The sequence below is a fragment of the Mytilus trossulus genome, chromosome 5 (assembly GCF_036588685.1).
Source record: "Mytilus trossulus isolate FHL-02 chromosome 5, PNRI_Mtr1.1.1.hap1, whole genome shotgun sequence".
In the NCBI taxonomy this organism is placed as follows: Eukaryota; Metazoa; Mollusca; class Bivalvia; order Mytilida; family Mytilidae; genus Mytilus; species Mytilus trossulus.
The window spans coordinates 199,180-225,897 of NC_086377.1; the positions used below are offsets into that span (position 1 = coordinate 199,180).

The following is a 26,718-nucleotide window of genomic DNA, read 5'->3' on the forward strand; positions in this document are numbered from 1 at the left end:
TGTGTAAAATGTATTCATAATAGTAATGGTAAAGCCAAATAAAAATATATGTGGGATTCCAGTATCATCCTTAGAGTTGGCAGGAAGGAATTTTTTTATTCTTTTTTTATTTTTATTTTTGATGGTGAAAATCCACAAAATATTTCTTTTGTTAGGGACCACATCAAAAGAATGATGCAGGATAAAAAACTTCAATCAAATAGTTTGGGAGTGGGGGGATCAACATTGCTGCAAGTTTTGTTAATCTAAAATCGATTTTACATATATCCCTATTGGTCAATCAATTTTTTCCCAAATTATGTTAAGAAGGGGGGTGTAGGGGTCAGTGAAAAAACTATGTGAATTAAGTTTTTCATCCTTCATTGAACTTTTGATGTCGTCCCTTAATCAAGTCAGATTTCGGTATATTCATGAATGCGCTTGAAACTTGAGTTAATTTTCAGTGTTGTTCAGTCACTTTTTCGATGTAATTTATTGCAACTAATGTAATAATCATATCTATTACATTTTAAGTTAATTTTATTGCAATCTGTTATGAATTTGTTGCATTTTAGCCATAACAGATACATTTTTGTACTTCAGATGACAGAAGTCTGAATTAAATTATTTAAATTCACATCCCTCCAAATTTGATCATTTAAAAATAGTATTTATCAGAATGAAAAAAAAGTTCTAAGGATGGGGTTTAAACTGGGACCTGTCACATATATACTTTTATTTGTCCTATAGTTTTCATGAAAAGAGCAATTTATTGGCCCTTCTGCGTTATCTTTTAAGAAATAATATCCAACATAATTCATTTACTTGTTTTTTATTTTTATGTTTATATTTACAAATTGCACATAGTTTCATCCCTGTCAAATCACATCCCATGTTCTCATACTTCTCTCTCCTAACACAGTTTATTGTAAGTTCCACATGGCATTCATGACTATCTAACAAGCACAACAATGGTTGAAAGAGAATGTTTTAAGTCTGTTTCACCTTAATGCTTAAATAGCATTGATGAAACTGCCTATAACACACACATCACTGATTCAAAGAGATTATTTTAAGTCTGCTTTACCTAAATGCTTATAAAGCATTGATGAAACTGCCTATAACACACACATCACTGATTCAAAGAGATTATTTTAAGTCTGCTTTACCTAAATGCTTATAAAGTATTGATGAAACTGCCTATAACAAACACACAAATGATTTGAAAAGTTATCTCCTATAACTGCTGGTATCAAATCTATATTTTAAGTCAACAAATCAGTTACACTCAATGCATGGAATTATACATATTATACATTATACATGTATGCAAGAATTTTAACCTTAATAACTTACCAACATTGAAATAGGAATTATACACTACTAGATTGATGATTGAACATTTTAAAATATTCTTACAAATTTTGCTTTCCTTTTTCTTGGTGCTTTAACAAAAAAACTTATAACTGATATTGATCGTAAGTGTACTGAATTGTTCCTGACTAATACTATCAATCTTAGTCATAAGTATTTTTATGAAACCGACTCCGGAATGCTATTTTCCAACTGGAAATTACATCAAAATCCCAAAGAGTGTGCAGTTGACATCAATCAAAATAAATTATTACATTGACCAATCAGAATTGGTGTTATAAAAAGTAACATTTGAATCCATGAAAAAATTTACGTCCATGATAAATATACATAATGATAAATTGATATGAGCATCATACAACATTCAAACTTTCATACATCACTCAAAAACCACATTTCTATATCTCAATCATACAAACATCACTAAACAATTCATGTCTAGTCCGATTCTGACCCAGATTTATTTTTCTCTGACTCACTACCACTCTGCTTGCCACCCCCTCCACTTCCGGCTTCACTTTCTTCATCAGATTCTACAATTCTGGCTTTCTTCTTTTTATGTCCTGTATCTGAATCCGAATCCTACAAAATAATAAAAAGTTTGACATAGAATTTTTCTTACGAGGAAGCTCGGAGCATGCTTCCAGGAAGCTTGGAGCTTTTTAAGTTGGCACTTCTTAGCAATATATGTAACACCAATTATAGATATAAGGCGATGTGGTATGAGTAAGAATAAGACAACTCTCTTTTCAATTCAAAATAAAAATCACATCAACAAACGACAACCACTGAACAACAAGTTCCTAGTTCGGGCAAGTGCAAACAAATGCAGCAGGTTTTTTACAATTATATCAAAGGGAAAGAATTTTATCATAAGTGTATGTTTAAAGTTTCGGGTTCAACATTACATAAATATATTACAAAATTGTAAAATAGTTCATGCATTCAGGTAATACATTTTTTGTTTCTAAGAAATTCTCTATATACTGTGGATTAATTTTTTTTTGTCTGTTTTATAGCAATGGTCAAGGCTAGTAACATCAGAATTTGGTCAACTCATTATTTCAAAATATTCAATGAATATACATTTATCATCTAATTGAATATATTGGGTAATTGGATATATTTTGCTGACATTAGGGTTTCTTATTTGCTAGATTTTACTGTAATTCAAAAGCTTGGTTTCTAATTTGCAAAATTTCATGGTATTTCAAAAGCTTCCTTCTAACTTACATCCTCTACTGGACCTTTCTTAGCCTTCATCAACCGCTGTGCTCCAGATCGTTCCTTGTCAGAATCATAAGAATCACTATCACTAGAGTAAATGTCTGGAACATTTGGCCGATCTGAAAAAATCAAATTATATGACATCTTATATTTACAACTAGTAAATTGTATGACTGAAAAATAATAACAAATACATTTTTCATAAAACAATTATATTTTCATTAATTACAATTCTGAACTTGTTTTTTGTTTAGATGTGAAGGCTTACAATCATAATAACTATCAAAATATGAGCATTTTCTCAAGACATGATCTTTGACCTACCTTTAGCATTTTGTGTAAAAGTTTGTTATTTTATTTCTCTAAAAGAAGACTTGACTTTTGACCTACCATTAGCATTTTGGTAATGTTTTTTTTTTGGCTGCTATCAAGATTTGACTTTCAACCTTCCACTTGCATTTTGTAATATTTTTTATTGGTGGCTATCAAGATTTGACCTTTGACCTACCTCTAGCCTTTTTGTACTGTTTTTTAATGACTGCTATGAAGATATGACCTTTGACCTACCTCTAGCCTTTTTGTAATGTTTTTTAATGGCAGCTATGAAGACATGACCTTTGACCTACCTCTAGCCTTTTTGTAATGTTTTTTATTGGCAGCTATCAAAATTTGACCTTAGATCTACCTTTAGCATTTTTGTAATGTTTTTAATAGTTGCTATGGAGTGTTTTTTAATGGCTGCTATGAAGACATGACCTTTGACCTACCTCTAGACTTTTTGTAATGTTTTTTAATGGCTGCTATGGAGATTTGACCTTTGACCAACCTCTAGCATTTTTGTAATGTTTTTTAATGGCTGCTATGGAGATTTAACCTTTGACCTACCTCTAGCATTTTTATAATGTTTTTTAATGGCTGCTATGGAGATATCTCCTTCTTCCTCTTCATCCCCACTTTCTAGGTAACCACCAGAGAGACCCTTGGCAACATGTCTTTCTTTTTGTCTTTTCCTTGTTCCTTCCATTCTAATGGCTGCTCTCAACTTTTCTTCCTCTTTCTGTAAAATATGAAAAAAATTAGATTTGACAAAAAGTCTATACTGACTGAAAAACTCAACAAGAATGTGTCAATAGTTCAGAGATGCCAAACTTCTAATGTTCAGTGGACCGTGAAACTGGATAAAATATGACAAACTTTAGATTTGACAAGACAAACATTCTATACAGACTGAAAAACTATACAAGAATGTGTCCATAGTACACGGATGCCCAATTTGCACTATCATTTTCTTAGTTCAGTGGACTGTGAAATTGGGGTAAACAAGAATGTGTCCCCAGTACACGGATGCCCCACTCACACTATCACTTTCTGTGTTTAGTGGACCGTTAAATTGGGGTCAGAACTCTAATTTGACATTACAATTAGAAAGATCATATCATAAGGAACATGTATACTAAGTTTCAGGTTGATTGGACTTTAACTTCATCAAAACCTAACTTAACCAAGAACTTTAACCTGAAACTCGACAGATGGATGAACAGAGGAACTAAAGGATGTATACACCATAAAGCATAATGCCCCTTAAAATAAGAAAATATGAGAAGTGAAAGTTATAAAATGAAGCTATTGTGTATTAATTTTGTGACATCTGATAGACGAAGGAGCAGGTTCTAATGCATGTATAACTCCTACAGCCCTAAAGTCACTACCTTTATGTATTGTTATCATTTCTGATCTGTTAGTGATGGGATAATACTGTGGACTCATTTATTTTCATGGGTATCAATTTTCGTGGATTGTTGAAAACTTGCATTTTCGTGGATATTTGATTTCGTGATTTTGACAATCACTGTATATAAAGACTATAGAAAATATATTATTCGTTGAACATTTGAATTCGTGGTTCACCTTTACCCACGAAAATTGGTATACAACGAATAATAATGAATCCACAGTAGCCACTACCTTTATCATTTATGTTCTGTTAGAATTATATTAACATTTGATGGGATAAAAGCCACTACCTTTATACATTAAATATATACATTTATCATTTCAGATCTATTAGTGAGTTAGTGATGTTATAATAGCCACTACCATTATATACATATACCTTTATCATTTCTGATCTGTTAGCATCAGGATCTTTGCCGTGGATGGGTAATACTTTGACCTTTTGTGCTTTCGTTGATCTGTCTGCTAATGACAAGGTCATTTTTCTGTGAGTGAACGATTCTGTAGAATGTGGTCTGAGGGAAAAAAAATAATAAAAAATTAATGTTAAAATATCCATATGGCCCGAGAACACAGTTATTTCGTAGTGCATTTCTTTTAGACAATAAATTCAAATTAAAAAAATCGCACCTGCTCTTTCTCAAAAATATTTTTACAGTGTAGTGTACTACCAGTGAGACAAATAATATCAAAATTATAGAAACTTCTCCCAGCTCTAACTCCAAATATTGACAATTCTGTGTTAAGGGGGTGTACAATTCAGTTTGACAGCTTCAGACGTGATAAAATTTGACCTTTTAGAACAGGACCAAATCACTACTTAACATAAAGTTTCAGCACCCAAATTTTTTTGACATGTAATTACATCCCCCTACTTAATTTTTCATGCATTTAATATAAAGAAATAAATTGGGAAAGTGTATTAAATAAAACATGCAAGTTATACACTGTTTACACTAGGGACTATATTCGTAGACAACGAAAACCAAAGGACGATAACTGTGTCCTTGAACCTAATAGGACAGAAAGACTTGACCAATCTTTATAAAACTTTGCATAACCTAAGCTTAGGCAATAATGAGATAGTTTGCCAAGTTTCATTGCCATATGTCATATATAACAGAAACTATGGTCATTTTAGTATTGACATTTGGATGTTTATTTTTGACGTATAAATTAAATATCTTCAACTGTCAAGATTTTGGCCTAAAAACTTGAATTTTGCAAAAATTTGCTTTTTAAATGCTCTTGAATATTAGATATTAAGTATTAAAAGCATCTGCATACTCATTTTATTTATCAGATGTATTGTATTTATTCCAAAGTCAAATTTATATGTGCCTATGCCTGAAAATAGAGATTTTCCAATGCAGGGAAGCCTTATATAAATATGCATTTTTCTCAGCCAATTTGAAGTTTTTGAAGTTTTTTAAGCCTAAATTATTCTTTCATATATATTAAATGTACTTTAAATGTATAGAAAAGTTACAAAAAGTATACCACATGAGTATAAAATGGTCTTGGAGCATGTAGTACTGAGAATTATTTAGAGTCAATTTAGGCGGTAGTCCATATTGACATATAAAAATGCACACAGAAGCTATCAGAAGTGAAAATGTGTTACTTTTTGTTCATTTCTATGCTAAGGTGTTATGATACAAGAAGTCTAAATGCAAAAGGACTCTTGCATTTAAATTTTTTGCAAGACAATATGGTCTGACGGCCTGTTTTTTCACTTTTCGATGGAAAACTTGCATTTAGTTTTAGTCTCAATAGGCATAAATTTTGACCACTTACTATCATACAGGAAAAAACATATGGTAGCCTTTAAAGGAGTAAGGTGTACTGAATATAGTTAAATACTTTTTTTACAGATTTAGTGAAATATTTGTGATGGACTACAGATTTGATGTATAAAGCGCTTCACATTTTACATACATCAATTAGGCCGTTTAACCAGGGCCATGAATACAAAATATGCTGCACTTTTTATCTGTGATAATCTACTTTTCTCTTTATTTAGAGTTCACAAATGGTTAATTTAATTTGATTTAAGCATAGAAACACAAATATCAGGATAAAAAAAGCTGTCAGATAGAAAGTCTGCATGCCTCTTAGGCATAAAATGTAAACTGCTTTAAAATGCTTATTATAGCCGTAGAATGTCAAAATGGCACTTTTTAACAGAATTTATGTAAACCAAAGATGTAAATCCTTTACTTTTATTGAGTTTGACAAATTGAAACCAGCAAATCATTCAGGAAAGTTCCCAAAGTACAGAATCTATATTTCAGGAATTCATCTCTTATTAATAGGACAGAAAGACTTGACCAATCTTTATAAAACTTTGCATAACCTAAGCTTAGGCAATAATGAGATGGTTTGCCAAGTTTCATTGCCATATGTCATATATAACAGAAACTATGGTCATTTTAGTATTGACATTTGGATGTTTATTTTTGACGTATAAATTAAATATCTTCAAATGTCAAGATTTTGGCCTAAAAACTTGAATTTTGCAAAAATTTGCTTTTTAAATGCTCTTGAATATTAGATATTAAGTATTAAAAGCATCTGCATACTCATTTTATTTATCAGATGTATTGTATTTATTCCAAAGTCAAATTTATATGTGCCTATGCCTGAAAATAGAGATTTTCCAATGCAGGGAAGCCTTATATAAATATGCATTTTTCTCAGCCAATTTGAAGTTTTTGAAGTTTTTTAAGCTTAAATTATTCTTTCATATATATTAAATGTACTTTAAATGTATAGAAAAGTTACAAAAAGTATACCACATGAGTATAAAATGGTCTTGGAGCATGTAGTACTGAGAATTATTTAGAGTCAATTTAGGCGGTAGTCCATATTGACATATAAAAATGCACACAGAAGCTATCAGAAGTGAAAATGTGTTACTTTTTGTTCATTTCTATGCTAAGGTGTTATGATACAAGAAGTCTAAATGCAAAAGGACTCTTGCATTTAAATTTTTTGCAAGACAATATGGTCTGACGGCCTGTTTTTTCACTTTTCGATGGAAAACTTGCATTTAGTTTTAGTCTCAATAGGCATAAATTTTGACCACTTACTATCATACAGGAAAAAACATATGGTAGCCTTTAAAGGAGTAAGGTGTACTGAATATAGTTAAATACTTTTTTTACAGATTTAGTGAAATATTTGTGATGGACTACAGATTTGATGTATAAAGCGCTTCACATTTTACATACATCAATTAGGCCGTTTAACCAGGGCCATGAATACAAAATATGCTGCACTTTTTATCTGTGATAATCTACTTTTCTCTTTATTTAGAGTTCACAAATGGTTAATTTAATTTGATTTAAGCATAGAAACACAAATATCAGGATAAAAAAAGCTGTCAGATAGAAAGTCTGCATGCCTCTTAGGCATAAAATGTAAACTGCTTTAAAATGCTTATTATAGCCGTAGAATGTCAAAATGGCACTTTTTAACAGAATTTATGTAAACCAAAGATGTAAATCCTTTACTTTTATTGAGTTTGACAAATTGAAACCAGCAAATCATTCAGGAAAGTTCCCAAAGTACAGAATCTATATTTCAGGAATTCATCTCTTAGGCCCGAGAACACAGTTATTTCGTAGTGCATTTCTTTTAGACAATAAATTCAAATTAAAAAAATCGCACCTGCTCTTTCTCAAAAATATTTTTACAGTGTAGTGTACTACCAGTGAGACAAATAATATCAAAATTATAGAAACTTCTCCCAGCTCTAACTCAAAATATTGACAATTGTGTGTTAAGGGGGTGTACAATTCAGTTTGACAGCTTCAGACGTGATAAAATTTGACCTTTTAGAACTGGACCAAATCACTACTTAACATAAAGTTTCAGCACCCAAATTTTTTTGACATGTAATTACATCCCCCTACTTAATATTTCATGCATTTAATATAAAGAAATAAATTGGGAAAGTGTATTAAATAAAACATGCAAGTTATACACTGTTTACACTAGGGACTATATTCGTAGACAACGAAAACCAAAGGACGATAACTGTGTCCTTGAACCATATATGATAGGGAGTCAAAAACATGATGAAGTATGCATAATCTCAACCACTCTCATACTGTGCCTGCCCAAAGATGAAGTCTGCATAATCTCAACCACTCTCATACTGTGCCTGCCCAAAGATGAAGTCTGCATAATCTCAACCACTCTCATACTGTGCCTGCCCAAAGATGAAGTCTGCATAATCTCAACCACTCTCATACTGTGCCTGCCCAAAGATGAAGTCTGCATAATCTCAACCACTCTCATACTGTGCCTGCCCAAAGATGAAGTCTGCATAATCTCAACCACTCTCATACTGTGCCTGCCCAAAGCAAGGAGCCTGCATAATCTCAACCACTCTCATACTGTGCCTGCCCAAAGCAAGGAGCCTGCATAATCTCAACCACTCTCATACTGTGCCTGCCCAAAGCAAGGTGCCTGCATAATCTCAACCACTCTCATACTGTGCCTGCCCAAAGCAAGGAGCCTGCATAATCTCAACCACTCTCATACTGTGCCTGCCCAAAGCAAGGAGCCTGCATAATCTCAACCACTCTCATACTGTGCCTGCCCAAAGCAAGGAGCCTGCATAATCTCAACCACTCTCATACTGTGCCTGCCCAAAGCAAGGAGCCTGCATAATCTCAACCACTCTCATACTGTGCCTGCCCAAAGCAAGGAGCCTGCATAATCTCAACCACTCTCATACTGTGCCTGCCCAAAGCAAGGAGCCTGCATAATCTCAACCACTCTCATACTGTGCCTGCCCAAAGCAAGGAGCCTGCATAATCTCAACCACTCTCATACTGTGCCTGCCCAAAGCAAGGAGCCTGCATAATCTCAACCACTCTCATACTGTGCCTGCCCAAAGCAAGGAGCCTGCATAATCTCAACCACTCTCATACTGTGCCTGCCCAAAGCAAGGAGCCTGCATAATCTCAACCACTCTCATACTGTGCCTGCCCAAAGCAAGGAGCCAGCTGTAGATCATAATCTCAACCACTCTCATACTGTGCCTGCCCAAAGCAAGGAGCCAGCTGTAGATCATAATCTCAACCACTCTCATACTGTGCCTGCCCAAAGCAAGGAGCCTGCATAATCTCAACCACTCTCATACTGTGCCTGCCCAAAGCAAGGAGCCTGCATAATCTCAACCACTCTCATACTGTGCCTGCCCAAAGCAAGGAGCCTGCATAATCTCAACCACTCTCATACTGTGCCTGCCCAAAGCAAGGAGCCTGCATAATCTCAACCACTCTCATACTGTGCCTGCCCAAAGCAAGGAGCCTGCATAATCTCAACCACTCTCATACTGTGCCTGCCCAAAGCAAGGAGCCTGCATAATCTCAACCACTCTCATACTGTGCCTGCCCAAAGCAAGGAGCCTGCATAATCTCAACCACTCTCATACTGTGCCTGCCCAAAGCAAGGAGCCTGCATAATCTCAACCACTCTCATACTGTGCCTGCCCAAAGCAAGGAGCCTGCATAATCTCAACCACTCTCATACTGTGCCTGCCCAAAGCAAGGAGCCTGCATAATCTCAACCACTCTCATACTGTGCCTGCCCAAAGCAAGGAGCCAGCTGTAGATCAGTTGTATCAATCTTTTATAATTGCTTTTGTTGAAAGTGGATTTGTTTATTTTTCATTGGTTCAAATTTTTCGTAGATTGAGGAAAACTTGCATTTTCGTGGATATTTAATTTTGTTGTTATTACAAATTCTGCATGTAAACATTCCATTAGATAATTTGTAATCTGTTGAACATTTCAATTTGTGGTTCCCCTGTAACCGGGTTCCCCTGTTACTGGGGTTCCCCTGTAACCGGGGTTCCCCTGTAACTGGGGTTCCCCTGTTTCCGGGGTTCCCCTGTAACGGGGGTTCCCCTGTGACCAGGGTTCCCCTGTAAATGGGGTTCCCCTGTAACCGGAGTTCCCCTATAACTGGGGTTCCCCTGTAACTGGGGTTCCCCTGTAACCACAAAAATTGGTGTCTGACAAATATTAATGAATCCAAAGTATTATTAAATAAGGTCGATAATTTTCTTTTAAAACTATTTCACATTTCCTTATCTCGCAGCCTATATAGCTGACTATACTGTATGGTTGTGGTCAATGTAAAATGTCATAGAGATCCATTTACTTACTGTGGATTCATTTATTTTCATGGATACCAATTTTCGTTGATTAAGAAAATCTTGCATGTTCGTGGATATATAATTTCGTGGTTTTGCCAAAGTCTGTATACAAGCTTATATAATTGTTTGTATTTGTTGAACATTTAATTTCATGGTTCTGCTATACCCAAAAAATCAACGAAAATTGGTATCCAACGAATAATAATGAAATCACAGTAAACTAAAGTTATTGTCTGGAAACCAAATGCGTCTTTAGTTTAGTTTAGCATTATGAGAACCCCAAAACATCTTTGCAGCCATATAAAAATAAGTATGTTTTATAAATGTTAATATATCATGTAAGTTATACATGAATGAGACAGCACTAAAACAACAAAAAGTTCTTACCTGAAGGCCACTTTTGTCCTGAATACACTTTGACCTTGTAAACCAGTACCTTGACGTACAAACAAGTGATTAAAATCTCCTTGAATAGGCATAGTATGGACGTCAAATATCTCCGTGCCCAAATGTAATGACATACTGAAATATAGAAAAAGTCACCATCAAAATTAATAACTCATAACAGAGCAAGGCATAGTATGGACGTCAAATATCTCCGTGCCCAAATGTAATGACATACTGAAATATAGAAAAAGTCATCATCAAAATTAATAACTCATAACAGAGCAAGGCATAGTATAGAGGTCAAATATCTCCGTGCCCAAATGTACTGACATACTGAAATATAGAAAAAGTCACCATCAAAATTAATAACTCATAACAGAGCAAGGCATAGTATAGAGGTCAAATATCTCCGTGCCCAAATGTAATGACATACTGAAATATAGAAAAAGTCACCATCAAAATTAATAACTCATAACAGAGCAAGGCATAGTATAGAGGTCAAATATCTCCGTGCCCAAATGTACTGACATACTGAAATATAGAAAAAGTCACCATCAAAATTAATAACTCATAACAGAGCAAAGCATAGTATAGAGGTCAAATATCTCCGTGCCCAAATGTACTGACATGCTGAAATATAGAAAAAGTCACCATCAAAATTAATAACTCATAACAGAGCAAGGCATAGTATAGAGGTCAAATATCTCCGTGCCCAAATGTACTGACATACTGAAATATAGAAAAAGTCACCATCAAAATTAATAACTCATAACAGAGCAAGGCATAGTATAGAGGTCAAATATCTCCGTGCCCAAATGTACTGACATACTGAAATATAGAAAAAGTCACCATCAAAATTAATAACTCATAACAGAGCAAGGCATAGTATAGAGGTCAAATATCTCTGTTCCCAAATGTACTGACATACTGAAATATAGAAAAAGTCACCATCAAAATTAATAACTCATAACAGAGCAAGGCATAGTATAGAGGTCAAATATCTCTGTTCCCAAATGTACTGACATGCTGAAATATAGAAAAAGTCACCATCAAAATTAATAACTCATACCAGAGCAAGGCATAGTATGGAAGTCAAATATCTCCGTGCCCAAATGTAATGGCATGCTGAAATATAGAAAAAGTCACCATCAAAATTAATAACTCATAACAGAGCAAGGCAAAGTATGGAAGTCAAATATCTCCGTGCCCAAATGTAATGGCATGCTGAAATATAGAAAAAGTCACCATCAAAATTAATAACTCATAACAGAGCAAGGCATAGTATAGAGGTCAAATATCTCGGTTCCCAAATGTACTGACATGCTGAAATATAGAAAAAGTCACCATCAAAATTAATAACTCATAACAGAGCAAGGCATAGTATAGAGGTCAAATATCTCCGTGCCCAAATGTAATGACATACTGAAATATAAAACCAGATGCTCTGCAGGGCACAGCTTTATATGACCGCAGAGGTCAAACCCTGAACAGTTGGGGCAAGTATGGACACATTATTTAAGCTTGATACAGCTTTGCATTTGGATTGTGATTAAAAAGTTGACACAACTTAGGTTTCTGACACAGAATGAATGTGGTCTAAGAACTTAAACTCAAAAGGTTTTTGAAATTTCAATAAATTTAGACATCACAAGCCTATTTTCTTAAAAACACTATTTTTGTCCTTCCAAATTCAGTATAATTATCTGCCCTTGATTAATGATTTTTTTTCTGAATTTTAATTACACTTGACTTTTTTGATAGTATAATTAAGAAACTTGAAGATTTATAACTATCCTGTTGAAACTTTATAAAAATTTAAATCTAAAAAAGTATATTTGCAACATGACCATAAAGGATCCTCAGAAAAAAATACTACTTGAAGTTTAAAATAAAATGGTTAACCATTACTACCTTACCTGCCGTCTGACCATCTTACAATCCTAGCCCTTACCTGCCATCTGACCATCTTACAATCCTAGCCCTTACCTGCCGTCTGACCATCGTACAATCCTAGCCCTTACCTGCCGTCTGACCATCGTACAATCCTAGCCCTTACCTGCCGTCTGACCATCGTACAATCCTAGCCCTTACCTGCCGCTGCCGTCTGACCATCGTACAATCCTAGCCCTTACCTGCCGTCTGACCATCGTACAATCCTAGCCCTTACCTGCCGTCTGACCATCGTACAATCCTAGCCCTTACCTGCCGTCTGACCATCGTACAATCCTAGCCCTTACCTGCCGTCTGACCATCGTACAATCCTAGCCCTTACCTGCCGTCTGACCATCGTACAATCCTAGCCCTTACCTGCCGTCTGACCATCGTCTAATCCTAGCCCTTACCTGCCTTCTGACCATCGTACAATCCTAGCCCTTACCTGCCTTCTGACCATCGTACAATCCTAACCCTTACCTGCCGTCTGACCATCGTACAATCCTAGCCCTTACCTGCCGTCTGACCATCGTACAATCCTAGCCCTTACCTGCCGTCTGACCATCGTACAATCCTAGCCCTTACCTGCCGTCTGACCATCGTACAATCCTAGCCCTTACCTGCCGTCTGACCATCGTACAATCCTAGCCCTTACCTGCCGTCTGACCATCGTACAATCCTAGCCCTTACCTGCCGTCTGACCATCGTACAATCCTAGCCCTTACCTGCCGTCTGACCATCGTACAATCCTAGCCCTTACCTGCCGTCTGACCATCGTACAATCCTAGCCCTTACCTGCCGTCTGACCATCGTACAATCCTAACCCTTACCTGCCGTCTGACCATCGTACAATCCTAGCCCTTACCTGCCGTCTGACCATCGTACAATCCTAGCCCTTACCTGCCGTCTGACCATCGTACAATCCTAGCCCTTACCTGCCTCCTGACCATCGTACAATCCTAGCCCTTACCTGCCTTCTGACCATCGTACAATTACCTGCCGTCTGACCATCGTACAATCCTAGCCCTTACCTGCCATCTGACCATCGTACAATCCTAGCCCTTACCTGCTGTCTGACCTCGTACAATCCTAGCCCTTACCTGCCGTCTGACCATCGTACAATCCTAGCCCTTACCTGCCGTCTGACCATCGTACAATCCTAGCCCTTACCTGCCGTCTGACCATCGTACAATCCTAGCCCTTACCTGCCGTCTGACCATCGTACAATCCTAGCCCTTACCTGCCGTCTGACCATCGTACAATCCTAGCCCTTACCTGCCGTCTGACCATCGTACAATCCTAGCCCTTACCTGCCTTCTGACCATCGTACAATCCTAGCCCTTACCTGCCGTCTGACCATCGTACAATCCTAGCCCTTACCTGCCGTCTGACCATCGTACAATCCTAGCCCTTACCTGCCGTCTGACCATCGTACAATCCTAGCCCTTACCTGCCGTCTGACCATCGTACAATCCTAACCCTTACCTGCCGTCTGACCATCGTACAATCCTAGCCCTTACCTGCCGTCTGACCATCGTACAATCCTAGCCCTTACCTGCCTTCTGACCATCGTACAATCCTAGCCCTTACCTGCCTTCTGACCATCGTACAATTACCTGCCGTCTGACCATCGTACAATCCTAGCCCTTACCTGCCATCTGACCATCGTACAATCCTAGCCCTTACCTGCTGTCTGACCATCGTACAATCCTAGCCCTTACCTGCCGTCTGACCATCGTACAATCCTAGCCCTTACCTGCCGTCTGACCATCGTACAATCCTAGCCCTTACCTGCCGTCTGACCATCGTACAATCCTAGCCCTTACCTGCCGTCTGACCATCGTACAATCCTAGCCCTTACCTGCCGTCTGACAATCGTACAATCCTAGCCCTTACCTGCCGTCTGACCATCGTACAATCCTAGCCCTTACCTGCCGTCTGACCATCGTACAATCCTAGCCCTTACCTGCCTTCTGACCATCGTACAATCCTAGCCCTTACCTGCCGTCTGACCATCGTACAATCCTAGCCCTTACCTGCCGTCTGACCATCGTACAATCCTAGCCCTTACCTGCCGTCTGACCATCGTACAATCCTAACCCTTACCTGTTGTCTGACCATCGTACAATCTTAGCCCTTACCTGCCGTCTGACCATCGTACAATCCTAGCCCTTACCTGCCGTCTGACCATCTTACAATCCTAGCCCTTACCTGCCATCTGACCATCGTACAATCCTAGCCCTTACCTGCCGTCTGACCATCGTACAATCCTAGCCCTTACCTGCCGTCTGACCATCTTACAATCTTAGCCCTTACCTGCCGTCTGACCATCGTACAATCCTAGCCCTTACCTGCCGTCTGACCATCGTACAATCCTAGCCCTTACCTGCCATCTGACCATCGTACAATCCTAGCCCTTACCTGCCGTCTGACCATCGTACAATCCTGGCATTACTTTCTTTCTGTGGTGCACCTAACTCATCCAATACATCAGTGCCGTCTACATCTTTCACTTTTCGCCATCGAATAGCATTCTCTACCTGTAAAGTCATGCATAAATTAAAGTAAAGGATTATAACTTATTTTTGTTGATAGTCATTGAAAAAAAGATTTTATTTTACCTTTTTTCAAACTATTATGTGACTTTATTCACTCAATTCAATTAGTTTTATGTTTATATAATTTTCAAATTTTAAAAATATTCATCGTAGACCTTTTCATCAAAATGAGTACATACGTAATCAAACCTAATGCCATTTCATAAAAAAGAGGGTCCTATATATATGAGGGCCCTCATGGGGTTTTTGATTATGTGATTACTTGGCCGTTTTTTTAATGATTATCTGATTATTAAGCCAAATATTTCATGATTATTTGATTACCTAGGACTGTATTTTTAGTTTATGATTATTTGATTACTAAAGATAAGCAAATATTTAATGATTATGTGATTATATTGGCAAAAAAACTAGAGGCTCCAAAGAGCCTGTGTCGCTCACCTTGGTCTATGTGAATATTAAACAAAGGAAGCAGATGAATTCATGACAAAATTGTGTTTTGGTGATGGTGATGTGTTTGTAAATCTTACTTAACTAGTCTTGCTGCTTACATTTATCTCTATCTATAATGAACTTGGCCCAGTAGTTTCAGTGGAAAATGTTAATAAAAATTTACAAATTTTATGAAAATTGTTAAAAATTGACTATAAAGGACAATAACTCCTTAGGGGGTCAATTGCAATTTCGGTCATGTTGACTTATTTGTAAATCTTACTTTGCTGAACATAATTGCTGTTTACAGTTTATCTCTATCTATAATAAAATTTAAGATAATAACCAAAAACAGCAAAATTTCCTTAAAATTACCGATTCAGGGGCAGCAACCAAACAATGGGTTGTCAGATTCATCTAAAAATTGTAGGGCAGATAGATCTTGATCTGATTAATAATTTTACCCCATGTTGGATTTGCTCTAAATGCTTTGGTTTTTGAGTTATAAGCCAAAAACTGCATTTTACCCCTATGTTCTATTTTTAGCTGTGGCGGCCATCTTGATTTGATAGTCGGGTCACCGGACACATTTTTAAAACAAGATACCCCAAAGATGATGATTGCCAAGTTTGGATTAATTTGGCCCAGTAGTTTCAGAGGAGAAGATTTTTGTAAAAGATAACTAAGAATTACGAAAAATGGTTAAAAATTGACTATAAAGGGCAATAACTCCTAAACGGGTCAACTGACCATTTCGATCATGTTGACTTATTTGTAAATCCTACTTTACTAAACATTATTGCTGTTTACAGTTTATCTCTATCTATAATAATATTCAAGATAATAACCAAAAACTGCAAAATTTCCACAAAATTACCAATTCAGGGGCAGCAACCCAACAACGGGTTGACCGATTCATCTGAAAATTTCAGGGCAGATAGATCTTGACCTGATAAACATTTTTACCCCATGTCAGATTTCCTCTAAATGCTTTGGTTTTTGAGTTATAAGCCAAAAACTGCAGTTTACCCCTATGTTCTATTTTTAGCCGTGGCGGCCATCTTGGTTGGTTGACCGGGTCACGCCACACATTTTTTAAACTAGATACCCCAATGATGATTGTGGCCAAGTTTGGTTCAATTTGGCCCAGTAGTTTCAGAGGAGAAGATTTTTGTAAAAGATAACTAAGATTTACGAAAAATGGTTAAAAATTGACTATAAAGGGCAATAACTCCTAAACGGGTCAACTGACCTTTTCGGTCATGTTGACTTATTTGTAAATCCTACTTTACTCAACATTATTGCTGTTTACAGTTTATCTTTATCTATAATAATATTCAAGATAATAACCAAAATCTGCAAAATTTCCACAAAATTAACAATTCAGGGGCAGCAACCCAACAACAGGTTGACCGATTCATCTGAAAATTTTAGAGCAGATAGATCTTGACCTGATTAACATTTTTATCCCATGTCAGATTTCCTCTAAATGCTTTGGTTTTTGAGTTATAAGCCAAAAACTGCATTTTACCCCTATGTTCTATTTTTAGCCGTGGCGGCCATCTTGGTTGGTTGACCGGGTCACGCCACACATTTTTTAAACTAGATACCCCAATGATGATTGTGGCCAAGTTTGGTTCGATTTGGCCCAGTAGTTTCAGAGGAGAAGATTTTTGTAAAAGTTAACGACGACGGACGACGGACGCCGGACGACGACGGACGCCGGACGCAAAGTGATGGGAAAAGCTCACTTGGCCCTTCGGGCCAGGTGAGCTAAAAAATTACTTGGACCCCCCCCCCCCCTCATGAGGGGCCTCATATATGTACTCATTTTTAAGTAAAATCAGTTTCAAACATAAAAATACTGTTGAAGAAAAGCATCTTTTCCTGATATGTCAGTTTGACTTTGCAAAAATAACATTTTATGTTTGCAATGTCATTATCTTCACAGTAACTGTATTGTATGCCCTTGACATTGGTTTTCAGACATAACAAAGTGACCTTATTTACCTTCAACTTTAACCTTGCTCGACCTTCTTCATCCAAAACTTCATCTTCATCAATCTCATCTTCATATGTTGTAGCATCATAAGGCCTATAAAATATATTTATCAATTATGGACTTTAGTTTTCTCGTTTGAATTGTTTTACATTGTCATTTCAGGGTTTTTTATAGCTGACTATGTGATGAAGGTTGTACAGTCACCTATAGTTGTTAATTTCTGTGTCATTTTGGTCTCTTCTGGACAGTTTTCTCATTGGCAATCATACCACATCTTCTTTTTTTATATTTTGACTAGGTCAAGACATTACATATGGACTGTTCAGATTATATTTATTATATTGACCATGTTGAACCCTTTCTAGTACAAAACCTGATGTGACATACTACGCTTTGGTGGTATTAAACATATAGTTATGCCTCGGTTTATAATGATAAAAGGGACATGTTACATGTATGTGTAAGAACAAATTTTACACAATGCATAGCTCTGTTTTATTTTGTAATGATACAAGGGGCATATTACCTGGTTTCTACACTGAGGAAATTAGGAAGTTTAACATAATGTATAGTTTTGCCAAGATTTGTAATGATACGAGGGATCTCTACTTCTATAAGTGTTTCTTGTGGCTCTTCGACCTCTTCCTCCTCATCAGAACCTCTCCTTCTCTAAAAAAACAAAAGTAAGGACATCAGTTATTGTTAAAAAAAGTTAAATGAGTTAATGTTAAGTTTTATACATTTATTGACTAAGTCAACTACTGTAAATTCAGAAACTGTTGCAATGTTTTTATTATTGCATTTTTTTTTTAACTTCACCTAAGGACATCCTTTAGTGTAATTTTAATAGTACGTTGACGGCTTCACAACATACCGGAGAATTATCATCTCTGTCACCTGACTCGGGCCGCTTTTCTTTGTCTTCTTCGTCTGAACTGATGTCATCTGCATCTCCAAAGAGATTATCAACAGTAGCTACAAGTAGATAAGGAAACATTGTTTTTAATGATTGCACATGAGGTGTTCTTGCGATCCCTCTCTATGAACATGACATCAATTTTGTTGTGACATTATCTATTTAGAGTTCCAATACAAGTATCATTGCAAGCAGACGTTTTTATTTCTAAGCCTTAATTTGTGTCCGTACAACCACTTATGTTAATTATAAATGGTTTATATTTTTCATGAGCCAAAACTGACAGCCTGACATGAAATGATCCCTATGTTGTAGAATGTGACATTAACCCCCATCAAAGAAACCATTAATAGTTTATACACACAACAATGATGCACTACATCATGGTTGCAATATATAAAGTTTTAAAATGTAAATAAAAACCTACCTACATGTACCCACCTGCTGATGGTGTGAGTCAGCAATGCCAAACAAACAATTTCTTAAGGGTGGCCTAGGGGCCATTTTGAATGTCAGGGTTTTTAAAGTTGACTATAAGGTACTAGCAGGTCTCATTGTTGAAGCCGTACTTTACCTATGGTAGTCAGGGCCTTTTATAGCTGACTATACTTTATTGACGCAGTCTGCACGGTTAGCCACTCGTCCGATGCCCCCAACTAGTAAAATTTCATTTGAACAAGTAAGTTTTTGCAAAACTTTGTTTGGCCAAATAAGAAAAATGTCAGAATATAGGTCTTCTGACTAGTTGTTGAAAATTTTTTTTTGTGCAGACTGTGACAATGATGTATCTCAATGTTAAAAGACCATGTGTTCTCTATATTTCTGAAAACAAGAGGTAGTTTCTCTGCTACAATCAAAAGGCGACAGAAAATCTACAGGAATAGTTTTTTGGTTCCCTATCTTAATGATCTAGATGGGGAGTATATGTTTATTCTTATTTTCCTACTCTTAGAAGTTCTATATAAACTTTTTTAAGTTGTAGTAAATCAAATATGAGAAGTTGAGTCAAGTCATGCATGCATGCAATTCAGAATTTACTTATTCGCTGCTGTAAAGAAGCTAATTATAAAACCTTTTGAAAAAGATTCATTCAATCAATTAAGTGATCTCTTAGAGTTAAATCCCTTTTTATGTTGAAAAATCTTACCATCTACTCTCCCATCCTGGCCTTCCTCGTCACTACCCATAATCCTCCTCTTCTTACGTCTACCAATATCTGAATCACTTCCTGTCAACATAATAATGTCATAATTATTGAAATACAGTCGCTTCATTTTTATTCATGTTTATTAATTTTCTTCCTTTAAAGATGATATAAAAAAGAAGATGTGGTATGATTGCCAATGAGACAACTATCCACAAAAGACCACAATGACACAAACATTAACAACTATAGGTAAAAAATGAGCATACTTTTCTTAGATACTAATTAATGATTTCTTTGTTTTCCTTAAGACTGCATACAATAATAAATACCTGATCCACTTTTTCTTGAACCTGATCGAGATCTTGACCTTGACCTAGGACTGCCTGCCTTCGACCTTGGACTTCCAGACTTTGATCTGGGACTTCTTGATCTAGACCTTGGACTGCCAGACCTGGATCTTGGACTTCCAGACCTCGACCTTGCACTTCCAGATCTGGATCTTCCTGATTTGGACCTTGGACTCGCTGATCTTGACTTTGGACTACCTGACCGTGATCTTGGACTTGCAGATCTTGATTTAGGACTACCAGATTTAGATCTTGGACTGCCTGACCTTGACCTTGGACCAGGACTCCTTGATCTACTTTTTACTGACATAGGGCTTCCAGATTTAGGACTGCCAGACCCACTCCTATGGGAATGTGGGCTCCCAGAGCCACTCCTGTGTGAATGTGGACTCCCAGAACCACTCCTATGGGACCCTGGACTTCTAGAGCCACTCCTCTGTGATCCTGGACTTTTAGAGCCACTCCTATGAGAATGTGGACTTCCAGAACCACTCTTGTGTGATCGTGGACTCCCAGAGCCACTCCTATGTGATCTTGGACTCCCAGAGCCACTCCTATGAGACCCTGGACTTCCAGAGCCACTCCTATGGGACCCTGGACTTCCAGAGCCACTCCTGTTGGATCTGTGACTCCCTGATCCAGATCTGTGACTTCCTACAGGACTGCCTACTGGTGTATTGCTATGTTCTGATCCACTGTGTTGGGCTGGACTCCCAGGTGGACTCCCTGAATGTGCTGGACTACTTCCACCTGGGGTTCCTGGCACTGATCCATGACCACTTCCATCACTTTCTGAAAATAATAAAAAGACCATATAATTATACACTGTACAGTGATGTCTCTATGGAGTTCAAAGTAAATATTAAATTGCAGTAGAGGAGCAGGTTCCCTTCTTATTGCAGTGTCATATTCTTCAAAATATTGGAAATCAGAAAAAAAATAATAAATTTTCCTATGACAATGTACAAATGATGAATTCCAATTCTTACTGAATATGAGCAATGAGATATATATATAATCTAAAAGTATGGTAATATTGGGAATGGGAATCGGGAATGTGTCAAACAGACGACAGTTAGCTGACCAAATGGCAATAAAGAGCCAAAATCTAGTGTTCTCTCCAGGCAGTTTAAGCGTCTACTTATCAATCTTTTTAGCGTATATTAATCATTTTGATATTGAGCTAAATAAGTTTGATACTTAAAACTATAGAAAGTTATCATGATTGGCGTTAGTTAATGTTTCATCAATTCAATGCATTTAAAGTGTTTAATTCATTCCCAATCTCTTGTCAAAAATTGTTTATTTCCATTAAGTTTTCTTCTGCTGCCATTGACATATTTGTGTAAACTATGGATTGGAACCGGACCAGATATGACAAAAGCCAGCATTTTATGATTATAACTACAGATGCACAGTTGACAGAAAAAAATATCCCAAAGAGAGAAAACTATATATGCATTCCACACACATTAACAGACTATTTGTTATATCTCCTGACTTAATGCATTCATTTTAAAAGTGCATTGTTTCAATACACTGACCGAAGTGGCATCTATTATAAAAACTGCTACTAATTTATTGAGTGCCATAACAGAATGAATTTCATGTGATAAAGAAAAAAGTTTTTAAATTGAAAACTGCTATGCAGGGGCATAAAAATGATGAATTAAACAAAACGATAATTAAAAGAAGAATAATAGACTAATGGGGGTTTAGATATATACAGAATAGTGAAAATTTGTTTTAAAAAGTATACATTACAGAAAATGATTACTCTACCAACAGTGCGAGGGCTGTAAAGCCAGTCATGTACATGATGTTGTCAAGGACGTTAAACACTTCTATCATCAATGATGACCCAGACACTCTACCCATCCTCATACCTAGACCCTCCGAAAATACTACTTAAACGTATAAATTCTTAAGTCAGAAGTATGTATATATCTTGAGTAAGGAAAAATTAAATCGAGTTATCTTTCTTTATCTGGGTGTGCACCTTCTTTGGAGGATTGTATACAGGATTTAATAATATCCCCTATGAAATAATGACCACCATTAAATACTGTCCATGGACAATATTGCCTTCTTATTACTGGGTGTACATGTAGTTTATAAGGGTTTTCATACATTTTCTGTCCATGGCATATTTTCACAACAATCGTTCAAAAAGGCTAAACTAACTTTATGGTAGCTTCAAACCTTCATTCACCAAAAAAACTGGTGCGTTTCTGCGAAAAAAATCATGTGCAATTTTGTGAATGAATGGGGAAAGTAGATCTTGTGTGTTGCATTCATGCATGTCATTTAATAATAATACACATGTATACAGTAGAGTTCTTCTCCTTTTAATTTATGGCAGATTTTACAATAAGAAGGAATTATTGTTTTTTTGTATCCATCAAAAAAGCAATTGCTGAAACTGTGAAACAGACTGTGTAATGGAGTAATGCATTATGTTATTGAATAAAATGTGTCTTTCTGAGTAAATAAAAATAAAAATTACTCTGTGTTTGTGTTTTTTGTTAGAATTAGAGGGTTTTCAATTTCAAAATATTGGACATGGAATAGACATCATGACCTACTTTACTGACATCCAGCTTATTCGGAGTGGAATTTTGAAGTATTATTTATAAGTTGAGCCTTATCACATGGACTTATATTTTAATAAAAAGTCTTCTTTTGTGTTTTAATCATAACTTTAAGGCAGATTTTTATTGGTAAAGGCTAAAAAAGGTAATTTAATAATATTGTTGCTAACGTCACGTCTTTTCCGTCCATTGTGATATGTCACGATCGCAATTTTCTTGTTGGTTCTCAGACTGGCCATTGTAGTTATTTTTATCCCGGGTTTTATAAATAATTGAAAATAGCAATCATATTAAATTTGGATGACGTAAGGGGGTCAAAGGACTTGAGGAATCAATATCATTGGCTGTTTTATTTTTTGCGAACGTTACTACTTGAGGTTTCCGTCCAAATCAGTGTCACGTGAGCAACATATATTTAGATCTGTAACTCTCCTGTATAGGAGTTACGATATCGCCCTTTGCAGAAATAGATTCGGAGTCAGTTCCTTCACATGATGGGGTAGCAAAGAAGGTAAGTTGTATGTAATATCGTTACAAGAGGACCTTAAATGTATTCCGTCCATCAAAAAGACGTTCGCAACAAAACGTAATGTCATGATAGTAGATGTTGCTAATGTTACTATTACGAATTGGTTTCTTGTGTATTCATTTGATATAAAGTACACCTGCAAATGACATTCTGTATTTTTAGAAATTCTAAACCAGACTGTACAATTTTATTACTCCAGGCATATATTAAACATCACTGTGTGCATACATTTTAACTTTTAAAGATGTTGTTGCTCATGTGACATGTCCAAATGTCGCTAACGTTACTAATTTTTTGGTTTCTTGTGTATTCATTTGATATAAAGTACACCTGCAAATGACATTCTGTATATTTAGAAATTCTAAACCAGACTACAATTTTATTACTTCAGGCATATATTAAACATCACTGTGTGCATACATTTGAACTTTTAAAGATGTTGTTGCTCATGTTACATGTCCAAATGTCGCTAATGTTACTCATTTTTGTCTCCGTCACGTTAGCAACATGAAAGTAGGAGACAGAACACAATACTGTAAAATCTGCCTTATACTTTACACACTACCTTCTTATTGTTGTTCTTTCATTCATTGTCATAGTTTATAGCTGGGTATTTCTTAGAACTTAAAATGTCTCTGTCATTCATTTCCATCCATTTATTATCTGAGATTTGTTGACAATCAAAATTTTTGAAATTCCTAGTTTTAATCAAAATTTTTACTAGCCTGTCGGACTACTATCATGACTATGATGAAATCAATATTTCTTTTTTTTTTTATTTTGCTTTATTTTGTCCAAAAATCTTAAGGGTCAGGCATGAAAAATTTGAAGATCCTGTAACAAAATCACATTTCTAGTCTAGGTCTGTCACTGCAAATTTTCCACATGTTACACAATTTATTACATTGCAATCCACTATATATTTCAACCATTCGTGATCTTTTTCTCAAGATTTTTTAAATAAATCATTCCCTTTTGTCAATTTCAAAAATCCTTTCTCAATGTTCTTTTGCATGTCAATTATTCTTATTTTTTTGTCTGACGGTTTAACTCCTTCCAAAAATTTTCACATTTTGTGTTGTTGTGAAGGACACAACCCTCACCCGAGATATTAATTAACTTGATCAATTGTAATAATTAGTACCCCCAGTATTGTGTAATTGATTTTGACAGGTAATTTTTTTTGTAAAACAAACTGTTTTTATAGTGCAATCATTGATTTATAACGACAAATTTCTAATGGTCCAACGCAAATTATATTGGTCTCAGACCACCCGACCAGTGCTAATTTCGAATCAAGGCAAAGATTAAAGATGTCATGTAGTTTGTTTGATTGTTGTGAAGTCCGTTTTGTAGACTACAGGAAAGCGCACCACTCAATTGTAACCTCACTATTGTTGAGGTACTTCCATGTTCACGTATTTTGCTAGTCCAAATAATTATGACGTCTGGCAAGGCTATTTTAATTTTTTTTCTGGGACGCCTTCCTACAACGTCATATCGCCGAAGCCATTTTTTACGTCTGGAGTTTGAGAGCAAATTTTGGGGGGAACTTTGAAACCTAATTTTGACAAGAAATTTTTATTGCCGGTTAGAAATTTTTACGTAGTTACAAAGTCCTACCTTTTTTGTGCTTATTGATGTAAAATATTTCCAGAAATATCCAAAAGAAAGGATAAAACAAGATAAGATTCCATTTGAAGTGGGGGGAACATTTATTTTGTTTGGCAAAGATTTCCCACAATTACCAACGGCACGTGATTTCCGGTGAATATAAAATTTAAAATCCGTTAAATTTGACAGACCCGAATTTCCGGATAATGTAAATCGAACGTTCCGGAAATTCGGAGCCATAAAAACTGACCGGATTTTAAATTTTATATTCACCGGAAATCACGTGTCATTGGTAATTGTAGGAAATCTTTGCTAAACAAAATAAATATTCCCCCACTTCAAATGGAATCTTATCTTGTTTTATTCTTTCTTTTGGATATTTCTGGAAATATTTTACATCAATAAGCACAAAAAAGGTAGGACTTTGTAACAACGTTAAAATTTCTAACCAGCAATAAATATTTCTTGTCAAAATTAGGTTTCAAAGTTCCCCCCAAAATTTGCTCTCAAACTCCAGACGTAAATAATGGCTTCGGCGTTATGACGTCGTAGGAAGGCGTCCCAGAAAAAAAATAAAATAGCCGTCCCAGACGTTATAATTATTTGGACTAGTATTTTGCCTGTAATTTTGGTTCATGCCATTGTTAGAAATCTTAGCCACTATATGCTTTACCAATCGATCTGCGATCAGAAACTGTACTTGGGAGGGATATGTTTCTAGTGTGTTCAATTTTGCAGGATGGAATAAATATTTTACTCTGGAAGGGATTTAAAAATTATAGTGTCTTCGTCCTTTTTGTTAAATTATTTTTTCTACAGTACATGTGACAGGTACATGAACCCTCATATTAAGAATACTACTTATTTTTGAGTGTGAATATCAGAGTAAACCATTTCAAATATATATATGTAGCAGATTATACCATTTCCACTCTCGTCACTGCCAAACAATTCTCTGCTTTCCGCCATGCTTTTTTGCTAAATTAAGAACCGATGTCGGACTGGATACGATAAGACAAATCGGCATCTGTTTATTTCGACACTTCTTTCTTCATAAGAATCAAACGTGACAAGTCGTACCTTCACCAACTCGTACTAAACCAAGTCGTACTATATTTAAACCAACATGTAGCCATAATGTATATATTTTTTTACACTTAAATAAAACATGATAATCTAAATCAAGTAAAATTTTAATGTATGTATGCTTTTGTATTTTATTGTGAATATTTGAACCTTTTTCTGTAATATGGCACTTCTGTGGTGATTGTAACAGACAACAGACAAATTCACAAATTTTGGAATGATAAATTAAAATCTGATGCTTGTAATAAAACCAGTCTTAAATATGTCTGCATAGATAATTTGGAAATAGGAAAACCAGCACATGTATGGAAGCTAAAAAATCAACCCAGAATTGAGATAAGAAAATCCATTGTGAAATCCAGAATGATGACTGGAACTTATATATTGCAATCAGACAAACATAAGTTCACACATTTCTCAACAGAAGCAACATGTCAACTGTGCCATACAGAAAGTGAAGACATAGTACACATGATAACCACCTGTCCTGTACTAAGCACTATAAGAGAGAAATATTTTATAGATATAAAAAAAGTCATTTTGGATAGCTGTGGTCCTGCAAAATGGAATACATACTGCAACAATAAGATGGAAATTACACGTCTGATATTAGACTGGAGCAATTTTAAAGAATCCCTTAGTATAGGAATGGCACTGGCAGAAAAGTTAGAGCAGAAAGCTAGAAACC

General features: G+C 35.9%; 1 protein-coding gene across 1 annotated transcript; it reads right to left on the reverse strand.

Moving 5' to 3' along the window:
* Positions 1-795: 795 nt before the first annotated feature.
* On the reverse strand, positions 796-25,934 carry LOC134718427 (another transcription unit protein-like). Its single transcript, XM_063580927.1, has 12 exons — positions 25,868-25,934; positions 20,193-21,002; positions 19,864-19,944; positions 18,675-18,775; positions 18,327-18,469; positions 17,809-17,893; positions 15,230-15,348; positions 10,877-11,011; positions 4,694-4,829; positions 3,466-3,637; positions 2,587-2,699; positions 796-1,935 (listed from the first exon to the last, which is right to left on the reverse strand). Exons 1-12 carry the CDS (start codon positions 25,911-25,913, stop codon positions 1,792-1,794), a joined length of 2,085 nt encoding a protein of 694 aa, XP_063436997.1. The 5' UTR covers positions 25,914-25,934; the 3' UTR covers positions 796-1,791.
* Positions 25,935-26,718: the final 784 nt, after the last annotated feature.

Bases quoted from the DNA above. Each gene is read 5' to 3' on its own strand.
- LOC134718427 (XM_063580927.1), bottom strand. From the start codon at position 25,913: ATGGCGGAAAGCAGAGAATTGTTTGGCAGTGACGAGAGTGGAAATG. The intron at 21,003-25,867 runs GTATAATCTGCT...TATTATTTTCAG, and splicing joins CAGTGACGAGAGTGGAAATG to AAAGTGATGGAAGTGGTCAT. The intron at 4,830-10,876 runs GTAAGAACTTTT...TTTTTCCCTCAG, and splicing joins AGGACAAAAGTGGCCTTCAG to ACCACATTCTACAGAATCGT.